Genomic DNA, 22354 nt, shown 5'->3' with positions numbered 1-22354 from the left:
TGAACCTAATGAGGTTCAACACGGCAAAGTGCAAGGATTTGCACTTAGGCCAGAAGAACCCCAGGCATCTGTACAGACTGGGAGAAGTAGTCCTTGAGAGCAGCTCGGCAGAGGACCTATGGGTACTGATGGATGAGAAACTTACCATGAGCCAGCAGTGTGCTCTTGCAGCTCAGAAGGCAAATGCTATCCTGGGCTCCATCAGGAGAGGGGTGGCCAGAATGGACAGGGAGGTGATTCTCCCTCTTTACTCTGCTCTTGTGAGGCCCTATCTGGAGTACTGTGTCCAGGTATGGAGCCCTCAGTACAAGAAAGACATGGAGCTGTTGGAAAGGGTCCAGAGGAGAGCGACAAAGATGATCAGTGCACTGGAGCACCTCCCCTATAGAAGGGGAGAGGCTGAGGGAGCTGGGCTTGTTCAGCCTGCAGAAAAGAAGGCAGTGGGGTGACCTCATTGCAGCCTTTCAGTACCTGAAGGGAACCTATATCCAAGAGGGGAGCAAACTCTTCAAAAGGGCTGATAATACCAGGACAAGGGGAAATGGATTTAAGTTGAAAGAGGGTAGATTTAGGTTGGATGTTACGGGGAAGTTCTTTACTAGGAGAGTGGTGAGGTCCTGGAACAGGCTGCCCAGGGAGGTGGTGGATGCCCCGCCCTTGGAGGTGTTCAAGGCTAGGTTGGATGGGGCCCTGGGCAACCTGATCTAGTGGTTGTGGAGGTTTGGTGGCCCTGCCAGGAAGGGGGGTTGGAACTTCATGATCCTTGAGGTCCCTTCCAACCCAGGTCATCCTGTGATTCTGTGACCCTCTCAACCATGGTCTTAAAGAGGTTCAAGCCTGCCCTCCAGAAGTCCAAGGTGGCAGTTTGTCTGACTCTCCTCCATGTTTCAACAAGGACTGAGAAATCTAGCATCTCATGATCGCTTTGTCCCAGACGGCCTCTAACCTTGACATCCCCCACCAGACATTCTCTGTTAACAAACAGCAGGTCCAGGATTTTGCTTCCCCTCATCGGCTCCCTCACCAGCTGTGTCAGGAAGATATCTCCCACGCACTCTAGGAACCTCCAGGACTGTTCCTGGTCAGCTGCATTATAATTCCAGCAGATGTCTGGAAAGTTGAAGTTCCCCACCAGAACAAGGGGGAGTGACCTTGAGACCTCACCCAGATGTTTATAAAGCATCTCGTCCACCACTTCATCCTGGGTAGGTGGCCTGTAGCAAACTCCCACAGTAATGTCAATCTTGTTGGCCTTAGTTTTTATTCTGACCCATAAGCTTTCGACCCTATTGTCACCATCACTGATTTCCACACATTCACAGTCTTTTTTAACATAGAGTGCTACACCACCACCTTTCCTACCCACCCTCTCTTTTGAAAAGTCAGTAGCTCAATCACTGCACTCCAGCTGTGGGAATTGTTCCACCATGTTTCCACGATGGCAACTATATCAAAACTATCCAAGCACACAATAGCCTCCAGCTCCTCTTGTTTATTACCCATGCTGTGTAAATGGGTAAAGGCATGTAAAGGCACCTGAGCTTGACCTCCTTGCGAGAGACAGCATCCCTAATACCCTCATGACCACACTCAGGTGTTTCCACAGCCACCAACATCACACCAGCCCTCGTGTTCTTTCTACAAAGGGTGAGTCATCATCCTCCTTCACCAAGGGCCAAGACCATTGGGTCTTAGAAGCACATCCCTCTCCTGCAAGCACAGGGACATTATGGACAGGCTTCATATTGGTGACCCCAGTTACACCCCCACCCCCCTTTGTACCTAGGGTAAAGCTCTCTGAATGAACCTACCCAACTCTCATCTTAAGACCCCTTTCAACCAGTGGGAGAAGCCACTCCTATTGGTCACTTGCCAGTCTGGTCTTATGCAAACAGAGCCAAGATCAAAATACCCAAACCCCTGCCAGGCACACCAAGCTCGGAGCCAGGTATTAATCTGTTGGCCCATTATATTGAGTCCTTCATTATTCCCTATAGCTGGAGGGATAGAGGAAAACATTACTTGTGCTCCCAAGCCCTTTACCTGTTGCCCCAAGGCTCTGAAATCCTTTTTCACAATCCTTAGGAAAGTTCTGTCTAAATCATCACTACCAACGTGGAACAGAAATAGGGGATAGTAATCAGTGGGCCGGACGAGAGAATGAAGTTTCTTTCTCACCCAGGTACCCGGGAGGCAGCAGACCTCCCTGTGTAGATGATCTGGTCTACATATTGGCCCTTCAGCTCCCTTCAGCAGAGAGTAGCCAATAACAATGACCCATTGTTTTTTCTTAGTCAGTGAAATTCTAATGCTAGGTGAATGGTTACACTTGGGGAGCACCACCAACTGGGGAGAACCGCCATCAGCACCATCATCCAGTTGTCCCTGTAGGTACAGAGCACTGTACCTGTTCCACAGGGGCAGCTGGGGGGGGGTTGGGGACTCACAGGGAGGGCATGCCTGCATTGCCTAGCAGGGGCCTTATGCCACTGCCCTACATCTCCCAATTCTTCACTTTTTTTCCTAGGGGGAGGAGAGGATAGTGGGTTCACTGCAGCAGGAATGCTGTGTGCATGCTGGTTCCCCTCTGTGACCTGTTTGCAAGGCAGCAGGGGGTGACGTACTCTGTGCAGAGCCTCATCTGGCTGACAAGATCTAGGGGCTGGTAGGGTTTGGTACCAGCAATCAATATTCCTCTTGGAATCCTTTATGATTCGCAGCCTCTCCACCTTCTCCTTTAGGTCAACCACAAGGCTGAGTAGGTAGTTTACCTTGTCACATTGTTCACAGTCACTGCCTCCCTCACCCAGCACAGCAAAAGCCAGACTCCAGCATTCACTGCAGCCAGAGATCTGCACTCCAGCATCTTCATTTGGGATCTCAGGCTGAGCCTCCTCATTTTTCTTGGCAGCAGCCTTCCTATCATGCATGTGTGGGGACTTAGTCTGGGTCTCCAGCATCCATATGGATATAATATTCACTGAATTGAACATAAGACAGACAAATTAAACACATCAGTTGAAGATTCAGCATCTTCAAACAACTAGATTTATTTCCAGAAAAAAAAAAAAAAAAAAAAAAAAAAAAAAAGCCTAGTCTGATTTTAAAGATGCATATTAACCTCTTGTTAACCACATACACAAAAATAATACCTTGTCCAGTTGCAGGATATACCTATTATATGTCTTAACTTTTCAATCTACATAAGCATTTGCAATCTCTTGAGTTTTCCTTGAGAAAACAGAGTATGGAAGGAAAGCTTTAGATGATTACATATTTAAAGATCTTAATTTTATTCTGAACATTTCTCCTTTTATCATTTCATTTCATAAACATTTCAGGAGCTCATTCAAACATTTTAATATTTGAAAGCAAACAAAATGCAAAAAAAAAAAAATCAACTTAGTTAAAAATTTATAATGAATATTATGAAGCAGTCACAGTTGAATTTCATCATTTGGATGGATAAGAATGGTAAAAAAAACAAACACATATTTAATTTTAGCCATACTTAATTTGGACTTCTCATTAAACATTAAGCAGTAAAAGACAAAACAGATAGCCCAAGAAATTTTCATAATATGTAAATGTTTCGTTAAAGAACGCTTCCTTGTAACGGTGTCAGTTTTCACCTTGAAGTGAACTTAATTGATAACGTGTTTGTAGATGAGCATTTAGAGACCATTAGGCTTCCCAAGATTTGTTGGTAATGCTTGAATTAAACAGTATTACATCTATAAAGACTAGCACAAAGTAAAAAGCTGGGTAGAAATTGAATTCTTCTGACCTGAGTATAAAACATTTGTTATGAGCACTGGATAGAGATTTTTCATTTTCTGCATCATTCACCATGAGCCAAAGTGATTCCCCAAAAACTCATCCATTCATTACCCTTGAAAACACAATACAATCAAGACAGTAAGAAAAAAGTATTGTGTTGACTGTGAACACCTATAAAAACATGATTTTCACTTAGAATTGCAAATTGTGTTGACAGGCACATATATTTCCATACAGTGTTAGGTATAGAAGAACTTAAACTACGTTTAAGAATTCAGCACCAAAATAAAAAGTGATTAAAATCTCCTGTGCCTCTTAGGATATTTCAAGTTGCAGCAAATGAAAACCAATTTGGTATATCTACCCTTAAAATATGATTAGACGAGTCTCTTCAATTTGCTGCCCCCATCCCAGACCATTCAACACCCCTTCCCAAAACTGAGATCCTGTTTAGAGTTTATCTGTAGCCCCATGTACACTTTGCCACAGGATTCAAAAAAACATTAGAAATATCTTAAACATCTAACCACCCGTGTGGCCTACCATCTTAAAAGATTAGGAAGGATCAGAGAAACATTTTAGTAGCAGGAAACCTGGGACTGCCCTTGGTTTGCCTCTTATGTCACCTGTGTCACACAGTGGAAAGAGCAGTGCCCACTTTTGCAAGCCAGATACGTAATTAGATACATGTTACTTCAGCACTTAAGAACAATTAAATCTTGGAGTTTAGACTGTATGGTTTCCTTAAAAATTAATTACTGCATGATTCTAATTTCAGTTTTTTGTAATAACAGCGTATATTTTTAACTTGTTTAACTGTTGTAACTCAGTAATAAAAACTATATTAGTAGAGTAAACACATCTCCCCCAGAGTGGACTAAAAATTCCAGAATTTTGACGTAGTCACAGGATGACTATAAAAGGCAAGAAAATGCTATTAATTAGACACTAAAAGCAAAATTAAAGCTGTCGTGTCAGTATGAACTAAATATATCTTTCCTATGATAATAGAAGAAACACCAAGCCCTTAGCTTTAGGGAAGAGAAAAAGTAGAATTGAACACCCTTGGAGTTGCAGGTTCTGTACTTAAGCAAGAAATATTGGAATAGATCTGGAATATTTCTCTTTTTAATAATATTTCTTTCCCACACAATTGTAAGGGTTGGGTTTTTCTGTGTTTTTTGTTGTTGTTTTAATTATTATTATTTTTAATTTATTAACTTGTGAAAGCCCAAGATACCATTGGCCTTCCAGACTGCAAGCACACACTGCTGACTCGTTAAGATTTTAATCAATTAGAACATCCAAGTCCTTTTCAGAAGCACTATTCACAAGGATTTCTTCTTCCAGGTTTTATACTTATCTGGGATTACCTCATCCTAAGTGAAAAACCCTTCACACTGTTTTGATAAACCTTATTCACAAGAGCCCACCTTTTGAGTTTATCAGAGTTCCTCTGGATGTCATCCCTTCCTTCTGCTGTATCAACAACACTTCTCAGTTTTGTGTCAACAGCAAACTTCTTGAAGGCATACACAATACCATAATCTATGTAATTGATTAAGATGCTAAAGAGTACCAGACACCTCTCATCTCTGGCTGCAACCTCACAAACAATTCCTTATCCACTCAGTAGTTCAACCGTTAAACCCATATCTCTCCAATTTAGAGATTAGGATGTGGTAGGAGACTGCCTCAAAGGTCTTGCAGAAATCTTGGTAGATGATATCAGTTGCCTTCCCTTTGCCCACCAGGGCTGTTACTCCATCATATAAGGACACTAGATTGGTCATGGATGATCTTCCCTTGATGAACCATGGTCATCTCAGATCCCCTGCTCATCTCTCAAATGCCTTAACATGTTTTCCAGGAGGATCTGTTCCATGATCTTCCTAGGCACAGATGTGAGTCAGCCTGTAGTTCTCCAGGTCCTTCTTCCTCCCTTTCTTGTAACTGGGAGCAATGTTTCCCTTTTTCTCTGTCCCTGGGGACCTTGCCTGACAGACATGATTTTCAAAAATGAGGAAGAGCAACTTGGCAGCCACATCAGCCAGCTCCCTTAGGGCCCTGAAATCCATATCATCTGGCCCCATGAACTCATACACATTCAGTCTAGTGAGCTAGACTTGGACTTGCTCCACTTTTACAGTGGGGAGGAGTTTGCTCCCCCAATTCCCACCTTGAGGTTCACATTCAGGGATGTGTGGTCCAGGGATGTGAGAATCCTGGCTTCCAGTGAAGACCAAAGCAAAGAACTCACTGAGTACCTCAACCTTTTCTATATCTGTTGTAATCAGTTCTCTTTTCTCATTTAACAAGGGAGATAGATATGCTCTTTAGCCTGTCTCTTCTGACCTATGTACCTGTAGAAACTTTTCTTGTTGCTTTAAATATCCCTTGACAAGTTCAGTTCTATCTGTGCCTTAGCTTTCCTAATCCCTTCTATGCAAATCAAGACAACATCCTTGTATTCTTCCCAGACAACATGTCCTTGCTTATACTGTCTATACTTGCCCTTCTTTTCCCTCAGTTTGGCTATCAGATCCTTGCCAAGCCATTCTGTTTTCCTGCCTCCTTTTCATATTTTCTTATTCTGAGGGAATAAGAATATCACTAAGAATACCCATCAGGAAGCTACCACATTCTATCATTAGCTGTTGGGAAGACATTTATCATTATAATTTGTATTAAACAATATTTTGAAGGCCAAGACTGCATATTTTCATATCTGATAGCTCATATTACAACTTGAAAATGCTGCTGCACAATCCATATGCCATGTTCTTTTAGCTCACAATTAGTTCCATGATAATTAATTCACAGAACCCAAAATGACCATTTAGATCCAAGATTCAGGTCATTCTATTACTACCATACCCTCTGCATTAGTGGTAGGCTGAATGGTCATACTGTGCAGCATGTTAACAACAAATAAAAACCTTCATCAACCATGAATTTTTCTCATTATTTTATTTTCAAAAGTAGTATTTTATATGATATCTAACAGTAAAAATAACTGAACACAGTATATGTTTTAGAAAGTTGTAGGGTTTGTTTTATTTGTTTTTGTTTGCTTAATGCATCTCATCATATTTGTTTACTCACTCCATTTCTGGAATTTTCTTTAAAGATTTGTCTGAATCTCTCTCCACGTATGTAGAAGTAAATTTATGGTCTAGATGATCACATTTAAGTATAAGGTGGCTATTTTTACAATTAGAGATGTCAGTCTTCAGAGATGTAGAAGAGATGTACAAACAGAAAATTATATAAAAAATAGAATCTATTATGTAGAATTTCATCTATAAATTTTATTAATAAGTGAATTTCATGCTAATGGCTTCATCTGATTTAATGAGAAAATAGGTTGCACAGCAGTACAGGTGGGAGAAAAAAATAAATAAAAGAGAAATGTATAAATGCTGAGTTCCAACGCATTTTCTAAATGCCAAAAAGCACCAACTATATTGCAACTGGCTGAGTTACTCTCATAAGTTTGAAGTTAAGCTCATGTATGCTCATATGAGCATTGAACTGGAGGCATAAAAAGTGACTTCTAAATAAGGATGGGATTTATTTACTTTTTAAAATTATATTTAAGAGTCTTCATTTGTCCAAAACCATTAGAAATCAACTTAGAAATGTATATGAAAATATGAAGTTACAGACTCAATGCCAAGAAATACTAAAGGACAGATTACCACTGCTCTGGTATTGAATCAAAACTTTTACATGGATTCTTTAAAAATGGTTAAGATGCTTAGGGATTTTTTGCTTTCCTTTGGACCAGATGGAGAGACCATGATAAGAATGCTTGCTTTCAGGTGAAAATAGGTTAATTTCCAAACAAAAGCTATTTTGTGCATATATATATATATATATATATATATATATATATATATGTCTCAATGAAACATTTTGCATAAATGTTGAATGATCCATCTGACAGCTAAATATACGAATTTGAAATTAAATGAAAATAATTATGGAACCTACCCACATATTACGATTATATAAACTTGTCACGGGGTTCTCTCTAGAGCTCCCTCGTGACAAGGAAACAAACCCAGGGGAGCAGGAACAAAAGTACTCCAAAATCCCAGGGGTCGGCCTCGGGTCTCTGACACAAACTCCAAGTGGGACCTTTCTCCCCAGCAGCAGTGTAAAGGATGTTCTTCACATCCTGTCCCATTTGTACTGGCCCTAGGGCCACAGCACGGGCTATCTCTTGCTTAATTTGCTCAAAGGCCTGCTGCTGTTCAGGACCCCACGTGAAGTTATTCTTCTTTCGGGTCACCTGATAGAGGGGGCTTACAATGAGGCTATAATTTGGGATGTGCATCCTCCAAAAGCCCACCACACCCAGAAAGGACTGTGTCTCTTTTTTGTCATGGGTGCAGACATAGCAGTAATTTTGTCAATCACATCTGTTGGGATGTGACGACGCCCATCTTGCCATTTCACCCCTAGAAACTGAATTTCTTGGGCAGATCCTTTCACTTTGTCTCTCTTAATAGCGAAACCAGCAGACAGGAGGATTTGGATTATCCGCTCTCCTTTTTTAAAAACCTCCCTTGCTGTATCACCCCACACAACGATATCATCAATATACTGCAGGTGCTCTGGAGCACCGCCCTGTTCCAGCGTGGCTTGGATCAGCCCATGGCAAATGGTTGGGCTGTGTTTCCACCCCTGGGGCAAATGGTTCCAGGTGTACTGAACACTCCTCCAAGTAAAGGCAAACTGTGGCCTACACTCTGTGGCCAAAGGGACAGAGAAGAACGCATTGGCAATATCAATGGTGGCATACCATTTTGCCTCTTTCGATTCCAGTTCATACTGGAGTTCCAACATGTCTGGCACAGCAGCGCTCAATGGGGGTGTGACCTCATTAAGGCCATGATAGTCCACTGTCAGCCTCCATTCTCCACTGGCTTTACGCACTGGCCATATGGGGCTGTTGAAGGGTGAATGGGTTTTACAAATTACTCCCTGACTTTCTAGTTGTTGAATTAGTCTATGGATGGGGAGCAAGGAATCCCTATTAGTACGGTACTGTCGTCTGTGTACCGTTCTCTTGGCAATTGGTACCCTTTGTCCTTCCACCTGTAACAAGCCCACAGCAGACAGGTCCCCTGATAGGCCAGGCAAATCAGACAGCTGCTTAATGTTGTCTGTTTCTATAGCAGCTATTCCAAAAGCCCATCGGTATCCCTTGGGGTCCTTGAAATGTCCCTTTTTTAGGTAATCTATCCCAAGTATGCAGGGAGCCCCCTGGCCAGTCACTATATGATGTTTCTGCCAGTCTTTACCAGTGAGGCTTATCTCGGCCTCCAACACAGATAGTTCCTGCGAACCCCCAGTCACTCCATGTATATGTATCAGTTCTGTCCCTTTGTAGCCTGAGGGTATCAGAGTGCACTGTGCACCAGTATCCACCAGTGCCTTATATCTCTGTGGTTCTGATGTGCCAGGCCACCGAATCCACACAGTCCAATACACTCTATTATCCCTCTCCCCCCCCGTCTGAGGGCAGGGCCCCTCTATTGGTTACCCACAGCAGCAGAGGCAATTTCAGTATTGACTGACCTCTTTTGTAATTCTTTCACTTATGCTCGTAGTGCATAAGTGGGTTCGTCGTGCCACTTCCTCATGTCCTCTCCATGCTCACGCAAGTAATTCCACAGGGCACCACGTGACATAGGCTCACTGTGGTCATTCACTCGAGCAGGTGGACGTTTGCGTCTGATGGCTGAGACTGCCACAGGTTCGCTATTATTCCTTGCCACGGACCAGTTCTTCAGCAAGCCGTCTAGTTTTCTCTCTACTTGGTCCAGTCTGTCCCCCACTTGGCAGATGGCTGCAATGGAGGAACGGGTTGGCGCTAGTGTGCTCTCCGTATTTTGGAGTGCAAGGATAAGCTCAAAGATTTGAGGTCTTCTATCCATCTCTTCATACCAGTTAGCGGCTGCTAATAGTACACTGGCATATCTGTCCAGTGCTGACCGTATGAGCTTCTTCCATATTTCAGGAGTAGTGCTCACCTTCTCTGGGTCATGGCCATCATGTGGGTCCTCAGGGACAAACATGGGATTGTACAGCATCTCTGCCACAGCCATCTCTCTCAAACACTGAATGTCTTCCTCAGCCATATTCCATTTTTTCAGTACAGGCTCCAAATCACTTCTGAGAAGAAAGGTTGTCTTTACAGCTGATAGTATTCTGTCCCAGAGAGTGGCAACTCCATCCAGACATCTGCTGATCCCTCTATCAACAGATGGGTTTTGAGAGATGTTTCCTAATTGACGAGCCTCGTTGCAGCTTAGGGACACACTGCCGGCCCCACTGTCCCAACATCGAAGCAGCCAAGTGACGACGCTTTCACCTGGGACTCGGGTGAACTCCTTTCTCGTGCCTTGGATTTCAGTAATTTTCATAGGTTTACGAGTAGAGGAAATGGTGACTTCCCCCTCATCATCACTATCCTCTCCATGTCTGTTAGTCTTCTGAGTTGCCTTCTTTGGTGGTTTTGGGGAGGGCCCCTCACCGGGATCTTCCTCTACTTCCTCCTTCCGCTCCAGACGTGAAGATCCACGTTCCCATCTCTGGCCTTCCACTGGGGCGACTGACACTGATGCTGGTGTTTCCCGTGGTTTGTTGGGATTGACTTGGAGGTTTTCCTTTAGAGTTTGGATCTCATTTTTGAGACTCTCTATCTCCATCATAAGCTGTTCGTTCTGAGATCCCCCTGAGCTACACCATTTCTCAAGGTCCCTCTGGTGTTCAGGAGTAAGGTTACCTGACACTGGGAGTCCCAATGCTTCTGGCCTTTTTCCTAAGTCTCTCACTATTGTTTGCCAGTCTCTCTGTGTTTTATAGTAAGTTACTATATTTGTTATAATCAGAGAGACTAACAACACCATATCCCATTTGACACCCCAATCATACTTAAGGAACTCAGAGCATTCATAAGCCAATCCGAGCACAGTGTCTGTGATGTTTGTTAGGCTGAAAGGGAGCCAGTCAGGTATCCCTATCACTGGTCTCCATGAGTAGAATGATTGTACAACTAACCCCCACAACACGATGCTCTGAAGCCGGGACCACAGGAACATAAGGACCTGCAGTCCTACGTACAGGGCTGCTGAAATAAGCAACTTCACTACTGCCCAAAACATTGCCCAGAACGCTGTTCGCATTCTCCACCAAAAATGTCACGGGGTTCTCTCTAGAGCTCCCTCGTGACAAGGGAACAAACCCAGGGGAGCAGGAACAAAAGTACTTCCCTAACAGCGCGGTGCGGCGCGGCCACGTGCGCTCCGGGAGAGGGGACGGGAAGGGAGACCGCGAATGGGTCTAGGAGGAAAAAAAAAAAAAAAAATGAAGAAAGGATGATCTGAGAACGAACGGCAGTTTAATAAACCCAGTAACACTAAACAACAACAAGAGAGTTTCAACAATGAGAAAACCAAATCCAATCTCACCGACGGGCTGCGGGAGGCGGGAAGCTCCAACCACGCTGTCTCCTCGCCGGGCGCCGGGCAGAAAAACCCCGTCCCCTTCCTGACCTCCCCTCCGGTGCCGCTCCCCACATGCCCATTTAAGGCAGTCTGCAGAAAAAAAACTTGTCCCCTTAACTCCCATTATCCTACATGATGTTTTGATGTGGAATACCAACACCAACCAAATTATAAAACCATAACAAAACTGAGAGAACATACTAGATCAAATCATTTAATTATTTTCAGTCATTATAAATCATGTGAATACAGAAAAGAAATGTGCTTTGTTTACCTGACAAAGTCCTTTGAATTGTTCAGTAGTAACTGAGTGCATTTGTTTGCCAGAAATGCAAAGTGGCAGTCCAGTTATGTGTTGCAAATGTCTGTGTATTAAACATCTGAGCCCAGTTAATACATAACGGAGATCTACTTCTGTGATGTACAATAATTTTTCATTTTTATTCCTTGCAGAAGGGAATCCATATACCTGGTGGGTTGGAAAAGCCAATGAGAAGCATTACTACTGGGGCGGATCAGGACCTGGTATTCAGAAATGTGCCTGTGGAATTGAACGCAACTGTACTGATCCCAAATACTACTGCAACTGTGATGCTGATTATAAACAATGGTGAGGATGACCAGAATCTCCTAACTTTTACAGCTACTGCAATTATTCTAAATTACTATTATTAAAATATTTCTTTCCCTATTACAGAATGAAGGAAAAATATTATGTTTCTGATTTCTCTTACTCAGAGTATCTACCCATGTTTTCATTTCCATTTTACTCACACTAATTGTGACTGCCAAATATAAATAATGTCTTTAGGTTTTCAAGTACATTTAACTATAGAGAAGGTAGTTAGAGCTGCAAAGTCAAGTCCTAATAGGAAAGACCATCATTTTGGTTGTCCATGCAACTTTGTCTACGTGATATTCAGTTGCATAATGATATAGTATTTAATTTTGTCTCTGTAACTTCTTTTTTTTCCCTAGCATTTCTCATTTATGGAATACTAATGCTGCATTTGCCTGAGCACTGTGAGAGATACAAGTTCAAGTCACTCACCTAGTGACTCTAACCCTCATTATCCATTTTTCATGAAAAAAAAAATGTACCAAGAACTAATCCTGAAGATTATCACAGAACAAGGCTTTTTATTTCAGAATAAGCTACTACAATTTGCACAAGATAACTTAATATTCTTTCGTCTGATGATTGAGAGTACATACTTATAGTACAGATGGTATTTTTCAAATGGTATGCAGTGTTCAGTGTCTGACTAGATTTATCTTCTATGACCACTTTTCTCATTAATAACAACTTAAAGTTATAGAATAATAGAATGGCTTGGGCTGGAAGGAACTTTAAAGATCATCCAGTTCCAAACCCCCTGCCATAGGTAGGGACATCTATAAGACCAGGTTTCTCACAGCCCCATCCAGCCTGGCCTTCAACACTTGCAGGGATGGGTCATCTATAACTTCTCTGGCCACCATTTTCTAGCATCTAACTACCTCCATAGTAAAAACTTCTTCCTTATCATAGAATCAGACTCATTATAGTTAAAAAAAAACCACAGAAATCACCAAGTTCAACTGTCACTCTACCATATTCACTTAACTATGACCCTAAGTGCTGCACCTACTCATATGACCATGAGTGTAAATAAACCAAATCACTAATGTAAGTTGCTTAAAAATTAGTTTTGTTCAAGATAAAGCACAGAGCAACTCTTTCACAGCAAGTATTAAGCCAATGGTTTCATGCAGACAATATCTGCTACATTGGAGTTATGAAAGAGCTAATCATTTCATTGCTAACTGACAGCCCACAGCTAGCATCTAAAGTGTGGAATGCAGGTAAACATAGGATCATTTAAATTACTCTTACTCCTTTAGAAATGTTTCATGCAAATACAGACAATAAAAATACATAGCTCAAAGGGTCTGCCAGATTTACATCCTGTAATACAGGTTAAGGGCACTAGGAGTTTGAGGCTTATATTAGTCATGAATATGAACTTGCAAATACCCCTGCTTTTTCTCTCTTTCTCCTTTATTATTCTATTTTTGTATGAGATAGTGACCTCATTTATAACAAACTGGTACCACTTGTCATTTAGCAGTCAACCTATTTATTGATTTTAAGGAAACGTTTCCCTTGATGTTTAAGCCACAAAGCAGCAAACAGAGAGCTGAGGAGATGAGTCTTTTATAGAACTGAGAACACCCCCCACCCTCCCCTGCAACACACACTGAACACCCATCTATACATATATGGACATCGACTGTTTGACAGCTTGCCTTATCTCCTACCTTGGTCTTATGTATCCAGTCCTGTTCAACTGTATTTCATCCTCAAGGAACATAAAACTAGCATATTTGAGGATGAGGAAACAGGAATCATCATGCATATTGTGCAGTATCTTTTACCTACTCCATATGTAAAAACTGTTAAGCTAGAGCAACATGCATCCTACTGCAAGCATCATTTTTGAAAGTTACGCTTCAAATTTTGCTGTATTCACCTGACCGCAGTTAATCCAGTCATAGGTCCAGTCATAGCTGGTCTTCATCCATTTACTTTTAAATTACAGACTGACTGGATAGATAAAAATATGGTACTGGAAAAAATAAAGTCTATCAAAATTGCTATCTGTACTTACTACTCTCAGAAACATCCCACACTTTTTGGGGAGCTGAAATGTGTGAGATGTTAATGATAATAAATGAAAATACAGATGTACAATTTTGTATTCCATAGAGCATATAAAATGCTATTCCCAGAACACTTGTATTCTATATATTTCTGAACTCCAAAATTAATGTGTGAGTGGAAAATAAAATAATCAAAAACAAAAGTCTGCTAGGTCTCACCAAGACACATACAGATATTTTTGTCTGATTGAAGATTAAGATCTTGACTTTAAAGAACCTTACTGACACAGCTTTTCTGTTAGGGCGTGCTATAGGTCTATCTATCTATAGGTCCATTGTGTTCTCCTCTTCCTCCATTTTTTATTTGAATGCTAAATTAAAATTTAAAGACTCAGCTCTCAGTGCTTTACTTGAAGATGAAATCACCCTCGTGCTGCTCAACCCAATGTATTTCACTGAGTGCCTAACTCTGCTTATTGCCTAACTCTGCTTATTGCCTATAGTGGTTGTCTTTTCTTCATGAATTGCACATCTCCCTGATGAAGGGAAGGAAAAAGGGAAGGGAGGAGCCTCATTTTGTGTGTGTGTGTGTCCGTGTCACATACCAGACTTGGTGTGGACACTTTTATCAAAGCAAAATTGAAAATATCATGTCAGTTCTTCACCCATATAGTAGCAAAATTCCATCTTTTTGAAGAAGAATCATTCTACATCCTTTGCTCATGTTGCCTGGTTGAAACTTAGCATTGCAAGAGACTCAGTAAAGAAAAGTAAAAACGCAAGTATATTATGCAGTGTGCTGTTTGCCAGAAAACTGTTACTATATGCATACTACATTGCAGTACCTAAAAGACTAATGTCTCTTGCTGTATCATAACTGTTGAGTCATGGCCTGAACCAGTGACTGAGCACCTGGGGAGAATACACAGTCAGCCCTGTGAGCACAGGTGAAGGCAATTCACTTGTGTGACCAGAGGAGTTGAGCCTGGCTCTACCTCTCTTAGACCCCATTTAAGGGCTGACTGCCGCTGGGGAAGGATCTTTGGTTGGAGATCCCTCTCTTGTGGCGTCTTTCCTGTGAGACTAGATATTTGGAGATGGATGAGTACCTTTACTTTTCCCTTGAAATACCATCCTATCCTTGCTAGTCCCTTTGTTGTTACAGTCCTGTATCACCTTTGCACCATGTTAATTATTTTGGTTTTAACATTTGACAAGCCAGCCAAGCTAAAAATACTTACAAGGTCTTTCTTTGGAGTGTCTTTAAATGGGTCAAGGGGGAGAACATTACCCCCTAGATAGGGCTAACCTTGAGCATAACCCAGAATTTCTGAGATCACCTTACTACATAGATTGGTTGATGGCAGCATGCTGTGTGACTTGGCCTAATAAGACTGACACACAATTGCACATGGATTTATGGTCCTCCATGGAGGACCTTCTAATTCATGAATTAGGCATGAAAGAAGCAAAATATGAAGAAATGTTTGAGAGCTCAGACTCAGCAAAGTTTTCAGCAGCCATAAGACCTGATTGTACAGCAGGTTCCTTCCCACCTTTATGGAACCTTAGTGTCCATACTGAACCCCCTAGTGACCTCAGAGGCCATTGTCCAATAGGCTACCCAGTCAGTAGCCAATCTGAGGAAAACAGAATGCCTAGTAACAAAGTATAATTAGAGTGGTATAAGGAGCTGAGGTTCTGTCAGTTATTAAGATCAGAGAGGTTATCCCATGGGCACTCCAATTGAGCCCCATACAGGTGTCCCAGAAACAAATGTTTAATGGTCTCATACAATCTGGGGGAGCCTTGGACAAGATCAATTGGCAGCCTAATCACATTTTACTTCAGTTGTAGAAAAAAAAACTACAAAATGATCAGAAATTTCAAGATGTTTCCAAAAGATCAGGAGCATGAATAATTCAACAAGTACCAATAATAACTTGGAACTTAGAGGACTTCATAGTCCCCAGTAAAAGGAGAAAGCTCCCTCAGGTGACTCAGGCTAAGTCTGGGCCACCTGAGGAAAATGACCTCGCCATCAGTAAGTTTATGGCATGACAGGGAATGTTAGTTCCCCTGTAACTAGGGCCTCCAAATGGGACTGGAGGCCCTGTGTTAAACTAATGACTTCTTGGACCTGGAAAAATGTACAAGTTACAGCAGGCAAAAAAATTTCAATTGTCTACAGTGACCCAATTAAATTTCAAACAGAAAGAGTAATCACTGGTGCTTTCAGAGGACAGACCATTCCCATCTCCCAAACATGGTAGAAACTGGGGGTCAGGTGTCTCCCACCCCAGGACTATAAAATATCTATTACCTCAGTACCAGAGCACATCATGGGCATAGAAATTTTGAGGTCTGTCTCTCCAGACAACTGTAAGAGAGAATCGGACAGAGGCGTATTAGTGTCTGGGTGGTCCAGTCGATATTGAGAGGCCATGCAAAGCATGAGCCTATTTTTGTGCCGAAACAACACCAGATGGTTAATGTAAGACACTATAGTCTCCCAGAAGGGCAAAATCAAGGACTGTGCAGGAATTAGAAAAAGTTAGGATTATGAGATCTGCACATAGCTCATATAATTCTCCCGTACGGAGAGTGTGAATGTCAGATGGCACATGGAAAATTACAGTGGATTATAGATAAGTAAGATCACACTGCCTGTTCAGGCAGCCATGCCCAATATTGCCACTTTAATAGACATATTGAGTAGGAGATAAAAACTTATCACTATATCCTGGACTTGGCAAATGCATTCTTTAGTATTCCAATAGCTGAAGAATCTCAAGACCAGCTTGTATTTACATGCATTTACATATCATTTATGACATATGTGTTACAATTGGAAAGATAATTGTGGAAAGGAAGAACAAACAGAATGAGATTGCTCACCCATATCCAGAAATCTAGGCCCACAGGGGAAAAACTTCACAAAGGAAAGACCTGTAGGAAGAGTTCCTTCCCCAGTGGCATTCAGTCCTTAAATGGGGCGTAGGAGGCTCCACCTCTTTCAGTCACACAGGTGAAATGCCTTCACCTGTGCTCCCACAGCTGATCCAGTCCTTTCCTCTGGTGATCAATCAGTGATTCAGGCTGAATCAATGGTTCCTATACAGTTTAGATTAGAATCATAAAATGTTCTTGTTGGAAAAGATCTTAAAAACACCAAGTACAACCGCAACCTAACAATACTACCTTAATTCTAACAACCCTTTACTAAATTTTATGCCCCAGTGCACCACATCCAAACAGTTTTTAAACTCAATCACCTCCCTGGGGAATCAATTTCAATGCTTAACATCCCATTCTGTTAAGTTTTTTCTGATACCAACCTAAACCTCTCCAGCTCAACTTGAGATAATTTCCCTTTGTCCTGTCACCAGTGTGAAAACACCAACCTCACTCTTGCTGCATTCATCTTTAGGTATTTGAAGAGACCGATAAGGTCTCCCCTCATCCTCCTCTTCCCCAGACTAAACAGCCTCAGATCCTTTAGTCATTCTGTATAAGGCATATTCTCCAAACCCTTCACCAGCCTCCTGGCCCTTCTTTGAACCTACTCCAGTACTTCATTATCCTTTTTGTATTCAGATGTCCAAAGCTGAACACAGTACTTGAGGTGCTCACAGTACTCACCAGTGCTGAGTACAGGGAAAGTATTACTTCCCTAGTCCTGCTCATCTCACAGTTTCTGATACAAGTCAGGATGTCATTGGCCTTCTTGGCCACCTGGGCACATTGTTGGCTCGTATTCAGCCAAATGTCCATCAGTACACCAAAGTCCCTATCCACCAAGCAGCTTAGAACTACAAGCCTGTAGGGTTGCCTGGGGTTGTTGTGATAAAAATGTAGGACCTGACACTTGGCCCTATTGAAACTCATACAGTTTGCCTTGGCCCATCAATCCAGTCTATCCAAGTCATCTGTATCACCTTTCTCCTCTCTAGCAGATCAATACTCCTTCCTAATTTGGTGTTGTCTGTAAACTTATTGAGGGTGCACTTAGTGCCCTTATCAAGGTCATTAATACAGATGTTGAATAGGAGTGGCTGCAGTACCAAGCCCTGGGGGATGCCACTCATGACTGGCCACCACAGGATTTAATGCCTTTGTCCACAACACTTTGGGCCCTGCCAGCATTTCACCCATCAGAGCATATGCCCATCCAACTCCACAAGGATGTTGTGGGGGACAGTGTCAAAGGCTTTGCTGAAGTCCAGATAGACCATATCAGCTGTTGAAGGATGATGGAGAGAGAGTGTCTTGGCAACCATATCTGCCAGCTCCATCAGCACTCTAGGGTACCGTACTGTTACACAAGTATACATTCAATAGGTAAACAGAGGATAAACAGATTTTTTTTTACAAAAAAAAAAAAAAAAAAAAAAAAAAAAAAAAAAAAAAAAAAAGAAAGAGAGAGAGAGAGAGAGAAATAAACTACAATAAACAGAAAATGCTCAGCAATGTTGAAGGTTTGCAGTAAATACCACAAAATAGCAATTTCCAGAGAAAAAGAACCTGCCCCAGTGGTAGTCAGCCAAGCTCCACCCCTTCTGGTAGCACAGCTGAATTACCTTCACCTGTGCTCCCGCAGCTGACTCATTGCTTGCCTCAGGTGGTTAATCAGAGGTACAGGCTGTAATCAGCAGTTTTCCATACACTCCACCCTTTCACAGCATGAACCAATGATTAGGTGAGCTTTCCCCTGTTACAGAGGTCCGGCACATTGTGACACTTATACAATTTCCCATGACAATGTATGTTGACACAATTTGAGTGATGATTGGTGAAGGTTCACATTCTTTCATGGGCCAGCATTTGATTGGTGCTACTGGATTTTGCACTGGGTATTGCTCATGATGTGTCAGCAACACTGGATGCTTTGACGATATTTTATTTCTTCTAGTGGTCTGGGAGGCTCAGAGACTCAGGGGGAGTAATACAGATGTTCAGGTGGAAGTGACACTCTGTATCTCTTACAGGTATGAGATACCTCATAGATTTTTATTTTAAGGCAAGAATTGTTGGCAGTAAACTACACTTGAGCCATTGGGAAAGAAAAAATTACATCAACGTTTGGCAAGTTAATGTATTTATTTTGTTAAATTGTAGTTCGGAATTGTCAGAGCTCTGAAAGGACCAGATTCAAATACCATGGGCCTTAGGCCTTTGCACTCAAGCTACTATATTTTAATTTCTATCTTCACCTAATGCTGATAAAAGTGCTACTGAACCTCTGCTTGAAAGACTAGAGAAGCACAGCCTGGTTGCTTCAGGGCTGGCTTCCCCAAGACACATATCCAGGATCTTTTGCAGCCCCAAAAAGTTCTGTTTTTTGTGATCAAAGGGAGAAATAGAACTTCTCAGTCATCAGCAGCCTCCTTTGGCCACAATCATGTTGTCATGGGTTGTTAGAATCTCATGGTGTCTTAGGATTTTTTTAAGAACAAAAGCCCTAGTGATCATAGAATTGCTCAGGTTGGAAAAGACCTTAAAGATCATCAAGTCCAAACATGTCCTAACCATACTACCCTAACAACCTTCCACTAAATCATGTCCCTGAGCACAACATCCAAAGAATTTTTAAATGCATCCAAGGATGGTGACTCAACTATCTCCCTGGGGAATCTTTACAAACTTCAAAAAAATTAATTACTTTATTACCATGCTTTTGAATTGCATACTATATGCCTGACTCACTCCAATTTATAGGAGGGAGGGAAGGTTCTTTGATATATGTATAACCAGCGTGAGATTAAGAAATAACAGTACAAATGTTAGTCCGGCCAGTTTATTACAAGTCTTAATCAGGGAGATGGGGAAGGGGAGGACGGACACTATTATGATGTAGGGTGATGGGAAAGAGAAGGCAGGTGATAGTAAAGATAGGAAATAGAAGCAAGGAGTCTTTGTAGGAAGCAAGAGGGAGATAATCACCACTATGGATCCAGTGTGGTTTGTAGTTCAGTCATTGATCTTCAGTAGTGGTGGGTCATCAGGCATTGTTTTTCCATTGATGATGACAGTGACCACAGTGACAATTTCCAGTGGCAGTACAAACTTACTTATAAGTCCAAAGTGGTCAAGTCAGCTCTCTTTGGAGTGACAGCTAAAATCCAATGTGACTGAGTCAGCTCTCCTTGGCATGGCACTGGGATCTCAGCAGAAATTCCTTTGTCCCCATCTTCCAGGCCTTGCCAGCAGATAAGAGGGAGCAGGGATGCCCACCTGCATCCTGTTTTTCACAGAACACAATGGTATCGTTCCCCATTTTTCCCATACCAAGCTGGAGCTATTCAGTCACAGGCCAGATTTTCTGCCCGTAAACACTCCTGAGCACTCTCTTCCGGAGGCAAACAGCTATGAAGGAAGGTGCTTTCAAATGTCCACAAAGTGATGTTCATTGTCACACAGTAGCACCAATCACTTGCCTCCTCCATAAATCAGTAAATCAGTGAGTCTTATCACAAGAAATACCTCAGGAAGCAAGCTTTTAGCCAGAAAACAAAGAAGGGCTCTCACAGTGCCTCTCAAATAATCATTTTCTAATCACCAATAAAGCATATAGTCCCCATAATACCGTTTATAATAACTCAAATGTACTTGGATCCTATTAAAAAGGTTGGTGTTCCAAGATTGAAAAATTCAAGGACAAATTGAAAGGGCAAATTTATTTACACTATGACAAAATTTTCTGCCTAAAGGACAGGGCAGGGATAGACAGTCTGCAAAATGAGGAGATCTAAGTCTCAAACCTAGGAAAAATGTGTGAGTTAAACCTATCTTTCATTGTTAATTTAAACTGATCATTTTGGGGAGAAAAAAGTGAGGAAATGTTCCTCACTTACTTAAGTGACTAGTGCTAAATACCAATCTGATTGTCAGTGTAGCTATATAAACATAGTTCACAGAATCACAGGATGACCTGGGTTGGAAGGGACCTCAAAGATCATGAAGTTCCAACCCCCCTTCCTGGCAGGGCCACCAAACCTCCACAACCACTAGATCAGGTTGCCCAGGGCCCCATCCAACCTAGCCTTGAACACCTCCAAGTACGGGGCATCCACCACCTCCCTGGGCAGCCTGTTCCAGGACCTCACCACTCTCCTAGTAAAGAACTTCCCCGTAACATCCAACCTAAATCTACCCTCTTTCAACTTAAATCCATTTCCCCTTGTCCTGGTATTATCAGCCCTTTTGAAGAGTTTGCTCCCCTCTTGGATATAGGTTCCCTTCAGGTACTGAAAGGCTGCAATGAGGTCACCCCACTGCCTTCTTTTCTGCAGGCTGAACAAGCCCAGCTCCCTCAGCCTCTCCCCTTCTATAGGGGAGGTGCTCCAGTGCACTGATCATCTTTGTCGCTCTCCTCTGGACCCTTTCCAACAGCTCCATGTCTTTCTTGTACTGAGGGCTCCATACCTGGACACAGTACTCCAGATAGGGCCTCACAAGAGCAGAGTAAAGAGGGAGAATCACCTCCCTGTCCATTCTGGCCACCCCTCTCCTGATGGAGCCCAGGATAGCATTTGCCTTCTGAGCTGCAAGAGCACACTGCTGGCTCATGGTAAGTTTCTCATCCATCAGTACCCATAGGTCCTCTGCCGAGCTGCTCTCAAGGACTACTCCTCCCAGTCTGTACAGATGCCTGGGGTTCTTCTGGCCCAAGTGCAAATCCTTGCACTTTGCCGTGTTGAACCTCATTGGGTTCACCCGGGCCCAGCTTTCAACTCTGTTGAGGTCCCACTGAATGGCATCCCTTCCTTCCTCTGTGTCAACTGCACCACTCAGCTTGGTGTCATCAGCAAACTTGCTGAGGGTGCACTCAATTCCATCATCAATGTCATTGATAAAGGTGTTAAAGAGCACCAGTCCCAAGACAGATCCCTGTGGGACACCGCTTGTTACTGGCCTCCACCCAGACACAGAGCCATCACCACCCTCTGTTTGTGGACTTTCAACCAATTTCTTATCCACTGAGTGGTCCACCCATCAAAACCACATGCCTCCAATTTGGAGATGAGGATGTGGTGGGGTACCATGTCAAAGGCTTTACTCAAGTCTAGGTAAATGACATCAGTTGCCTTCCCTTTGTCCATCAATGCCATCACTCCACCATAGAAGGCCACAGGATTGGTTAAGCATGACCTTCCCTTGGTGAAGCCGTGCTGGCTGTCTCAGATCACTCGCTCATTCCTCATGTGATCGAGCATGTCATTGAGGAGGATCTGTTCCATGATCTTCCCAGGCACAGAACTGAGACTCACCGGACTGTAGTTCCCTGGGTCCTCCCTGATCCCCTTCTTGTATATGGGAGTGACGTGACCCTTCCTCCAGTCATCGAGGACCTCATCTGACAGCCACGACTTCTCAAATATGATGGAGAGCAGCTCGGCAAACACCTCAGC

General features: G+C 42.5%; 1 protein-coding gene across 3 annotated transcripts in view; it reads left to right on the top strand.

Moving 5' to 3' along the window:
* Nucleotides 1-22354, top strand: part of CNTNAP2 (contactin associated protein 2) — a 624497-nt gene that overhangs the window by 437755 nt on the left and 164388 nt on the right. For all 3 annotated transcript variants that reach the window (XM_072329823.1, XM_072329822.1, XM_072329821.1), the window contains one exon: nt 11754-11910. In XM_072329823.1, coding sequence (XP_072185924.1) covers nt 11754-11910 — 157 coding nt within the window. The remainder of the gene's footprint in view (nt 1-11753; nt 11911-22354) is intronic.

The sequence above is a fragment of the Excalfactoria chinensis genome, chromosome 2 (genome assembly GCF_039878825.1).
Source record: "Excalfactoria chinensis isolate bCotChi1 chromosome 2, bCotChi1.hap2, whole genome shotgun sequence".
Classification (NCBI taxonomy): Eukaryota; Metazoa; Chordata; class Aves; order Galliformes; family Phasianidae; genus Excalfactoria; species Excalfactoria chinensis.
This window is presented reverse-complemented; position numbering and strand designations above follow the sequence as displayed.